Source organism: Palaemon carinicauda, chromosome 18, assembly GCF_036898095.1.
Source record: "Palaemon carinicauda isolate YSFRI2023 chromosome 18, ASM3689809v2, whole genome shotgun sequence".
Lineage (NCBI taxonomy): Eukaryota > Metazoa > Arthropoda > Malacostraca > Decapoda > Palaemonidae > Palaemon > Palaemon carinicauda.
Window position 1 is genome coordinate 54,008,381 of NC_090742.1, and position 11,409 is coordinate 54,019,789.

General features: G+C 41.5%; 1 protein-coding gene across 14 annotated transcripts in view; it reads left to right on the plus strand.

The window, feature by feature from the left end:
• The window catches only part of KrT95D (phosphofurin acidic cluster sorting protein KrT95D), a 396,291-nt gene that overhangs the window by 293,590 nt on the left and 91,292 nt on the right, over nt 1–11,409 (plus strand). For all 14 annotated transcript variants that reach the window (XM_068392357.1, XM_068392366.1, XM_068392358.1 and 11 more), the window contains one exon: nt 8,450–8,657. In XM_068392357.1, the coding sequence (XP_068248458.1) occupies nt 8,450–8,657 (208 nt within the window). The remainder of the gene's footprint in view (nt 1–8,449; nt 8,658–11,409) is intronic.

Sequence of the window (11,409 nt, forward strand, 5' to 3'; positions counted from 1 at the left end):
AACCGCGAAGTAGCGAGGTTTCACTGTAGCCGATTTTCTGATGCTAAACAAGCTAGCCTAGGCGCTTTAGTTTACTTTCATGCATGATATAATGTGTGTTCCTAGTGTTATCCTAATTAAATGAAGATATTAGGCAATTATACATATAAGATTCAATGATTGCACATGGGTTTTTCCTCCTTCTAGAGAGTATACAAGGGGTTTTGATGAATCAGGTAGTCGATTCCCCTGCTCCTAGCCAAGTAGCCTAGGGGCTTTAGTATACTTTCGCACATGCCCGGTTACCTTTATGTATAAGGTAATCTCTCCTCCCTCTGAGGTAGCATGGGCTATGTCCTAGCCCTCCTTGCCCTGAATTGTGATTCTGGTAAGGTTAGGCTAGAGTTTTCTTCCCCGTCCCAGAGCCATCGTTCATGAGTTTTGTGTTCGGGTTAGAACCTCAGAGTACCTGTCGTATGCCTCCAGCTACTCCAATAGGTGAATGAACTCTCCTGTTGGACCCTGTTGGATGGCGGGGGGGGGCCTCCCCCCCCTAGACCACACCTGGAGGGGTCATGAGACCCTTCCTCCCTGTGGCCTAGCGACTTGTCCTGTGCTTGCATACCCTGGGCTGGGAGATATGTCTTTTCCCTAGCCTAGGTTAAGCAGGCTTAGGGATTCTGGCCGAGGGTCACGAAGAGAAGCCTACGGCAGCTCCCGACTCCGAGGAAGAGGACGTCGCTACGCCCTCTGTGTCATCGGTAGTGATCTTGGAACCAATCCCCTCCACTTCGTCCACTCCTATACCCACAAAACCGGACGACTCCATGAACTCTTTTCAAGCCATGATGTCGATCTTCGAGGAGAGGCCCCGGAAGAGGGACGAGGATTTCAAGAAGGAAATCCTTCGCTTGACAAAGCAACACGAGCCTCAGAGGAGGCTTAACGTCAAGGATCTTCCTACCTGCTCTGTGACCAACCCGTGGAAGCATGCCGAGTACATGCCCATCACCAGCGGTAGGATTGTGATCTCGGACAAGCTAGGCGCCGTCCCCCTTGAAGAGGTGGAATTCTGGCCTAGCTTCGAGTCGTACCCTGACTGCTTTGTACGACTCAAGTCAGAACCCGTTTCCAAGGAGGAAACAGAGCCGAAGGAGGTCATCGTGTTTGACCACGCGAAAGCTCAATTCCTGCTAGCAGGCTGCCTGAAGGACAAGGGCTACACCAACTCTAAGGTGCCAGCCCTTAGCAAGAAACACCCGTCCTTTCTTGCTCCCGATACTATGGTCTTCCCCTTCGCGGAGAAGTCCTTCCTGGCAGTACTAAAGGCGGTGGAGGAGGGGAAACCTTGCCCTACATTGGAGGAATGTAGGCCCCTCTCCCTCGCCTTACCCCCCGACGACAAGAACTGGATGGACATCCAGTTAACTTTCTCCGTTGGAAAGTTGGAGGCCGACATCGCTGGACGTCAGTTCAGTGAGAACCTCCCCAAACTGTCTGAATATCTCCTTCGTCGGAACATGATACGAAAGAGAGGCTGGCCGCCTCTCTCTCCCCCCAGGTGATCATGGAGACCATGGCTGGGGAACATCGGACCCCAGGTGTATTTATGGTCCTAGCCAAGACCCATTTGGCAACCCTGACGAAGGACATCTATAGCTTCATCAGAGCACGGAGGGCCTGCAGGGAGTTCGTGTTTGCATCGGCCACAGTTAAACACGAACCGAGGAAGCTGATTTCCTCCAACTTGGTCGAGGAGATCGTCGACAAGGCCGCCATGTAGAACAGGAACCTTCTCCAAAGTGGGGCATGTCGTCGAAGAGGAAGTCTTCTCCGGATGAAGGCCCCCTACCGAAGAAGAAGTCCAAGGGACCAAGGCTGCAGCCTCGACAGGCAAAACATCAGCTTCCCGCGGCCGCAGCTCCCCAGTTGGTGGCACAGCCCCAACAGACTTTCCAACTGGTACCCCAGCCGGTGGTGACTCAGTCACCAGCCTTCACACCTGCCTACAAGAGGCAGACTACTACCATTCGTGCCAAAGGTAGAGGCTCCGGGAGAGACTCCTCTAGACGGCCCTCCAGAGGGAGAGGAGGCAGGGGAGCAAGCGGTCGAGGAGGCAGGGGAGCAAGTTGAGGAGGCAAGCCCTCCGGAAACCAGAAGCAATGAGATGCTTCCGGTGGGAGGAAGATTCCGTCTCTTCAGGGATCGTTGGATCTTCGATCCCTGGGCTCACAGCATCATCAAGAACGGACTAGGCTGGAGCTGGAGGACATCACCACCAGCTTTCCCCCAATTCTTCCAACACACCACCCCCGTCCTGGAAGAATACGTTTAAGAACTCTTGAACAAAAAGGTGATCAAGAGGACAAAGTCCATCAGGTTCCAAGGAAGACTTCTGTGTTCCCAAGAAAGACTCCGACAAAGTCAGAGTCATTCTGGACTTGTCCCCTCTCAACAAGTTCATCGAGGACAACAAGTTCAAGATGCTGACCCTTCAGCACATACGAGCCCTATTGCCCCGAAAGGCATACACAGTCTCGATAGACATGGCATACGCCTACTGGCACATTCCAATGAATCGCCAGACCTCCTCCTACCTAGGATTCAGGCTTCAAAGAAGAGAGTACGTTTTCAGAGCCATGCCCTTCGGGCTAAACATAGCCCCAAGGATCTTCACGAAGCTTGCAGAGACAATCGTTCAATAACTACGCTTACAAGGCGTCCAGGTGATGGCTTACCTGGACGATTGGCTGGTGTGGGCAACATCAGAAAAGGAATGCCTGCAAGCTTCCGAGAAGGTGATCCAATTCCTGGAACATTTAGGTTTCAAGATAAACACCAAAAAGTCTCGACTATCTCCAGCTCAGAAGTTCCAATGGCTAGGCATACATTGGGACCTCCAGTCACACCGTCTTTCCATTTTGCTAAAGAAGAGGAAGGAAATAGCGAGGTCTGTCAAGAGACTTCTCAAATCCAAACGCATTTCAAGACGACAACAGGAACGGGTGCTCAGCTCCCTCCAGTTTGCTTCAGTGACAGACCCAGTGCTAAGAGCACAGCTAAAAGATGCATCGGGAGTCTGGAGAAGATACGCATCAATCGCTCGAAGAGATCTCAAGAGACCACTACCGTCTCGGCTACGATCACTCCTCAAGCCATGGTCGGAGGCCAAGAAGTTCAGGAGATCGGTACCTCTGCAACTACCTCCACCCTTGGTCGTCATCCATACGGATGCATCGCTAGAAGGATGGGGGCGTCACTCCCATCAACGTCAAGTTCAAGGAACGTGGTCTCCTCTATTCAAGACGTTTCACATCAACATCTTGGAGGCCATGGCAGTCTTTCTCACATTGAAGAGGCTGTCCCCACGTCCCTCAGTCCACATACGACTGACTCTGGACAGCGACGTAGTGGTCAGATGTCTGAATCATCAGGGCTCAAGATCGCCCCAACTCAACCAAGTGTTGTTGCCCATCTTCCCTCTGGCGGAAAAGAAAAGATGGCACCTCTCAGCAGTTCACCTTCAAGGATTCCGCAACATGATGGCGGATGCTCTATCCAGAATAGCTCCGATGGAGTCAGAATGGTCCCTAGACGCAGACGCATTCTCCTTCATCTCTCACCAAGTCCCGGAACTGCAGATCGACCTCTTCGCAACGAGCGACAACAAGAAACTTCCTCGCTACGTGGCCCCATATGAGGACCCTCGAGCAGAAGCGGTGGACACCATGTCTCTGGACTGGAACAGATGAACCAAGATTTACCTGTTCCCTCCACCCAACCTTCTGCTAAAGGTCCTCACCAATCTGAGATCCTTTCAAGGAATAGCAGCCCTAGTGGCTCCCAAGTGGCCCCGGAACAACTGGTTCCCATTGATCCTGGAATGACAACCGAAGCTAATTCCCCTGCCGGACCCAGTTCTGTCCCAACAAGTTCAGAAGTCGACTGTCTTTGCTTCATTACAGAAAACCTGAGACCTTCATCTCATGATTTTCTCTCCTTAGCCGTCAAGAAGAGGTTTGGTATCTCGAAAGAGAGCTTAGACTTCTTAGAGGAATATAAAACAAAATCTACCAGAAGGCAATATGAGTCATCTTGGAAGAAATGGGTGGCCTTTGTCAAGGCGAGAAATCCTACAGAAATATCGATGGATTTCTGCTTGTCCTTCTTCATTCACCTTCATGGACAAGGCTTAGCGGCTAACACAATTTCCACGTGCAAATCGGCCCTGACAAGACCCTTACTATACGCCTTCCAAATAGACCTGTCCAGCGAAATCTTTAACAAGTTGCCGAAGGCATGCGCTTGACTCAGACCTGCAGCCCCTCCGAGACCTATCTCCTGGTCTCTAGACAAGGTGCTACATTTTGCCTCAGGTTTGAACAATGAGACTTGCCCTCTGAAAGATTTAACTCAGAAAGTGATTTTCTTGTTTGCTTTAGCCTCGGGGGCTAGAGTCAGTGAAATTGTGGCATTATCAAGGGAAGAAGGCCAGATTCAGTTCGCAGAAACAGGCGAACTCACCCTCTTTCCTGACCCAACGTTTCTCGCCAAGAACGAGCTATCCACTAAGAGATGAGGTCCTTGGAGAATCTGCCCTCTGAAGGAAGATATCTCCCTGTGTCCAGTGGAGAGTCTAAAGGTCTATCTTCGAAGAACTTCAGACTTCGGTGGAGGACAGCTCTTTAAAGGAGAAACATCGGGTTCCGACTTGTCACTTAAACAACTAAGGGCGAAGATCACCTACTTCATTCGCAGAGCGGATCCTGACAGTACACCCGCAGGTCACGATCCCAGGAAAGTTGCCTCTTGCTTGAATTTCTTCCAATCAATGGATTTCGAGAGTCTTTGCTCATTTACAGGATGGAAGTCATCCAGAGTGTTCTTTAAGTGAAACACTTTGTGGTGGCTGCAGGTAGTGTGCTAAAACCTGCAGCTTAGTGCTGCGAAGAACAGTGAGTTATATGGGACTCTAACTCTAAGGGTGACTGTGTTGACACTAGTGCACAACATAGTGAAATTTGTGTTACCATGGCGATACTACGGACTGTTTTAATATACTGAGGTGATGTTACATAGACTAAACACTTGTGCCACGTGTTTACAACACGAATTGTATATACTGTAAAGACATTTTCAGAAAGACATTACAATTCCTATGGAACCGACATGTGTGGTGGCAAGTTTCCTTTTCAGGTACCACGATCATTTCTGCCTATGTTGCAAGCCTATGTAACTTATTTGCATCTTTAATTACAGTTTTACATTATATTTTATGTACGCTAATTCTCATTTATTGTTAATAAATGGATTTATTGATTTTGTGCGTCTTATTTCGCCCTAACATTATAATAAAATCTGTTTGTGAGTATTATTATCCCTCTACTCTGTAAAAGGTACTTGAACAATAGAATTCTATCGTTCCTACGCTTAAACAAATCCATCTAGCCTGGTGTAACTTGTTCCAACACGTGATACATACTCTATCTATTACCTCGCTCTGGGACCGGCAGGTTCTTCTTGATGCTGGGTGGTTTCCATTTACCATGCAACTTCGAGACTTTCCAGAGTCCAATTGGACTCTTCCCTGCAGGGGGCAGGAAGCAGTAACATAGTACATGCTCAGCTGAAATGACTTATACCGGTAATGTCATAGGTCTCTTAGGTCATAAGACCAAAGAAATATTGTCTAGAAGTCAAAGGCACTACTGAGGGGAAAAGATCCACGATACATTAATGCTCTGGTACACTTCCATCAGGATGACATGGCCTGATCCCAAAAAACGGATTTTGAGTGAAGCGAAAAATCTATTTTTGGGTGAGATAGCCATGTTGTCCTGATGGACCCGCCCTTTGTTCTCTATAAGGCCTTGGCAGGCCCCCTCCCAATCTTACTGTATCTTGGGGGCTGGTCTTAACGCTAAAAGGAATGGAGTTGGCTGGCGGGGATGACGTCAGCTAGATGGTCGACGCATATGACGTCATCCGAGTGCCCATAACAGTAACGGAGGAGGAGAACTTTGTAACGGCTCCTCCTATATCTTGCCACTGATTACTCCCTAGAAGCTTAAACGCTATGTGGGGTGCAGATAGCTATGTGGCTTGTCAAGAATACGTCCCCTGTTATTATGCGATATCTTAAAGGACAACCTTAAGGGTACTCGTGCCAGAAGTTAGAATGCTGGAAATAGTTTAATTCCCTGGGAATATCCACTGTAGTCATATATACCCTTAGGAAGCTACTAAAGGAACCTTCCATCAGGACGACATGGCTATCTCACCCAAAAATAGATTTTTCGCGATATATTCATATAGTAAGGCAAAATTGGACAGTTTTCAAAGCCATGGTCAGGCAAAATTGGACAGGCAAATTTCTCACTTTTTTCTTGGTGAGGCAAAATTGGACAATCTTGGATTACGGACACAAATATTTATGTAAGTCCATAATTTGTTTATAGTATATTTATATTGATAGTGACCACAAATTGTCATAATTTGCAAATTGAGCGTTGCCGCTTAACGGAGATACAGACGTGTCCATAATTGCCTCGCTGTCCAAAATTGCCTTGCCTCTTAAGATATTTTTTTTATTGCTGAAATATAGGAATTTCTAATTCTTTGATGATTATGAGATAAACTATTTTTATAGATGAGACCTCCCTCTTTTGAAAGCATGTTTGATTTTTGGTTATAAATTATTAATACAGATTTTGTACAAAGGTTTCTAAAAAGGTGTCCAAAATTGCCTCGCCCTACTATACCTTAGTACATGAGAAGGAATACACCCATCAGTTATGTTAATAGATTCTCATTCGAAGGGACAACATTATCAACACTACTATACAATTGTGACCAATTGAAGCCCAAAAGATCACTCAAAATCCCATTCCTGTCTGCTTGAGATTTTTTTATAAATTTTATATGAGTATGATACATCAGGGACAGGCTGCTCAGTCTTCGTTACAAATGAAATGGAGGCATGATAGGTGACCCAACTGGAGAACCAACCTTACTTGTTGTAATGCCAGGGGAATCGGTGTATACTAGTTCCAAGTAGTTACCAGACCTGTGAGTAGTTTCACCTATGATTTGCTCACAGCCTGATTCAGAGGCGAATTCTAAAGCTCTTAAGTCATGGCGATCGGTATGAGAAACAGAATTTAACCACTCCCTATGGTGAGCATTGAAACCACCAACAAAGACAAAAGAGGCCTTTCTATTATCTTCTTGTATCTTAGCCATAATGGTAAGAAGACAATCGAAGATAGAATCACCAAAAATCGAAGATAGAATCACCCATGTCTGGATTTTGGTAGATCAAACACAAATAGAAGTTTTTATGCCTACCACAAATTTTATTACCTGCTTCTTATGACATCCACATTCATAGCAGGACTTTAGAGAAACAGGGTACTCAGTCCTTATAAACACCACCATTCCCCTGGCCCTAGGAATGGCATCCTGTTTCAAAATTATTGCCTTCTTAAAACCAGTTATAAGGAGCTCAGATGAGTTGCCTCGTATTAATTGTTGTTTGTTGTCTGTATATTGTTAGCTGATTTGAGTTTTATATGTGTCTTATATCAGTGTACTCGGCTATTCTTAAATCTTTGAAAATATTTTATCTAATTGTTGGTAACAAAACCGAAAATTGTCAGATCTAGCAAATGTGTTGTTTTAAAATTAATGAATTTATAGTTGTTAAGTATACTGTTGTTATTTTTTCATCATTGATTTTAAAATATTTGTAAAGTATTATTTTAAAGTATATTGTTTTATAGGTTACAATTTTAATTTAGCACTGTATTGAGTATTATGGAACATATTATGTAAAAAGGTTTAGTACAATGAAGGCTATTAGTTAAACAAGTTGTTAATTATATTACTGCAGGTTCTCATTTTATGACATCCATTTCCATACCATGGTGTAAGTAAAATTTCAATGGAAGTCTTGACACACATAAATATAGGACTGAAGTCACCCTCCTATGCTAATTCAGTATAGTAAAGTCATAATCTAGAACATGAAACACACTTTATGATGTGGGAACATAACAAGGAATGAAAAAATATGGAGGAAATAAGTACAGAAATTCAACACTACTTTTTACCTGAAGGGATGTGCACTGTATCCACGAAACGTTGTAAGACGAGACTGACATAAATCGAGTACCTACCAAAGTTTAAATGTATTGAATTGTGGAGTTGGCTATTTGCAATGTAGTTTTGCTGTTTTTACAAAATAAGAACATGTTGAGGTTCACACTTGTTTGTATGGTTGGAAAAAGAATTATCAATGAATTTTACTCTATGAATATTATTGATAAATCAGATCATTTCTAATAAAACCAGATTTTCAATATAATTATTTGTACCAGAAAGTTTGAAATTTTTTGTTTTAAATTTCATGAATAAAGTATACAGTAGCTATGTGAGAGATTATTAAAATGGTTTTGCATTATCTTTTCAGGTGTTAATAGTCTAGCTAAGTACTTAGGTTCAGTAGATTCTGTGTATGGTGCAGCTTTTGTTAGTGATACATGGAGAGAAGTTGTAGAACGCTGGGAAAAGCCGGATGTACAGGAAGTTGTAAATCGAATACATCGGTATCTTACTCAAGCACAGCACACATTGCATTTACCTATTGCAGAAGCCATGCTTACATATAAGGAAAAAAGGTAAGAAATTTTATCTTCTATTCATATCTTGTTTGGAGTTGAATTGTTTCTAGTTTTTTATGAAATGACTTGTCATTTATTTTGCTTGTAGGTATAAACATGAATGAAAAGAATGCCAGCAGTTAAATTATGCATATAGATGTGTCAGTTGGTGTTGAAACATTGTAATGAGATGAAAGATTTTTGTGCAAATCTATTAAGGCCTGGAACCAAGAGGCATTTGTGACTGGAAGAATTGATGACAGACTATTATGAAAATTTTTATCTTTGTAGAAGAGGATACATTTTTGTCAAAGTTTTAAAATGTAATTGTCATCCTCGAATGGATTTAACAACTTTGCTTTTTCGCCATGTTGCACATGCTAAATTTTTAGCAATTATTAGATTATTGCAACCTAGCAAAGGAAGAATCAAATCCAGGTGAAAACCACAGTCTCATCATATCACAGCTCAGCATAGTTCAACAAGAGATTGAATGATTTCTCTTGAGCTAACCCAATGTAGAGTGCATACTTATTACTAATTTTATAAATTGTTTTAGGTAGAAATATTGAAAGCAAAATAATGACCAAGAGAAAAATATTGTGATAAAGAGTAAAAAATGTAAGATAAAGGAAGAAAGGTAAAATAGGAATTAGAAATCCTGTGAAACATATGACAGTACATCACTTCATAAAATGGCATTCCATTGTCAGAGTGAACACAAAAAGAAGCAAGGAAGTTATAGTTATGTATTTGGTAATTTCAGCTGCTGACAATATTGCAAATACAGTATACAGTACTATCATGGGATGTTTTTGGCTTTGGACAGTGGGATTGATGATGCTGAAATGTGGTTGAATAAATGCAATACAAATTGCTTAATCATCAGTTGTATGTTTGTGGTGCTTAAGATGACAGAAGGATGGATACTGAATGATTTTGAATAGAAAATTCTTTTTAGGATGGAGACAGTAAAGTCAACACAGCAATCAATTAGGAAACAACTTTCTAGCATAGGGAATATCGTGCATGGACAATTGCATTTCTTTAATAACTTGGAAAAATGTTTAACCCTTAAAATTTCTATATAGGTTTTCAAACCACTGTTATTAATGAAATTGCTAATTACCAACTGACACTATAACCACTAACTTTTGAACTTTTACTTTGTTTATTGATTAACATTTTCTCATGTTAATAAATATTATGATAGCTTTCAAAAATTAAGACAATAATTTAATATTCCTGCAGACTTCAGCCCATAATGGTGTCCATCATTAAGAGTGAACATGCTCGTTGGTGAGCAACAGTTTATGCATCATAAATATGGAACAAATAATGACTGTACAGTCATATACTGGGTGTGTAACCAACAAACAAAGAGAAACTGCAACGCAAGACTATGTACAAAAACGTCTGATGACGACCTGAAGTTTTGAAACATATAAATGAACATAGGCACTCATCAATGAAAGATCAAGTAGTTGCTAAAGTTACACATGAATCCTTCAAAGAAAAGTGCAAATCTCTTTTCAATCAAGTTGTGTCCTGGCATGTCAAGCTACTGTGTCTCTCGATGAAGCTCCCATCTCTCAAATGCCCAGTATAAGTAACATAAGCAGGAGTATTAGGAAGTGGAGACAAACCATTTAAAATTTTCCTTCTGTGCCATATGAAAGAACAGGATAATATTCTGCAATACCACCTGAATTTAAAATCTTTGATGGCAGGAAAACTTTTTTTCATATATGATTCAGGTATTGACGATGAGGATCGCATATTGATACGTGTATTTGCATCTAATGCTGGCCTACAAGATTTGAAATGTTTCAAGTAACTGTTACATTTAAATTTGCTCCAGAATTCTATTTTCAACTTTTAGTCATTCGTATGTAGAACGATAAACTGAGCATCCGTGTCTTTGCTTTTTAAGCAAACAAGACTAAATTAACATATAGAAGACTATGAAGAATTAGTAAATTTGTAAGTATTGTAGATTCCAAAAATATACGGATTGTTTTTGAAAAGGTCTCTTTCAATGGAATAAGGGCTGTTTTCCCTGATGTGTCTCTTATTGGGTGTTTCTCCATTTTTCACAATCACTGTAGAAAAATGGTTGACCTTGATTTTAAACAAGAATACTACAGCAACAGCAATTTTCTTTGAAAATTATAATTTTTTCTGGCCTTGCCTTTGTGCCAAGTCAAGATGTTAATGAGGTTTTGAAGAGCTTTCATATGATGATGCAATACCACAGGAATAACTCTCTTTGTGAAGTAACATATATAAGAATTGAGAGAGGAATGTTGAATAACAGACAAAAAGCTACAGCTACATTTCCGATCTGTTTAAATTACAACGTGGAGGTTAAAAAATCAATAACGCCCACCCTAATATATGTATCTGTAGACTAATTGATGCACTCAAAGATGATTAACACCTAGCAACATTTGAGAGAATTCATTTTGAACGAGGGGATTAATTTCTCGATAAGAAAAAGTACGAAGATATAATTATCAGAATAAAGAACATAGTCTTAAACTACAGTGCTTATGATAAAATGAGATATTTATGTTACATTTCTTACAACATGTAGACTTCTTTAATAAACAAGTTTTGTTCTCTTTTTGTTCTGTTGTACTCTTCATAATGTAATTTTTAAAATGTTTTTATGAATTAACTCTGATTTCTATTTTCTTTAGTTTCTCCTATATATCTTATTTTTTTTTAAATGAAATATGCAAATGGATGGCAATGCTCTTGGTGGCAA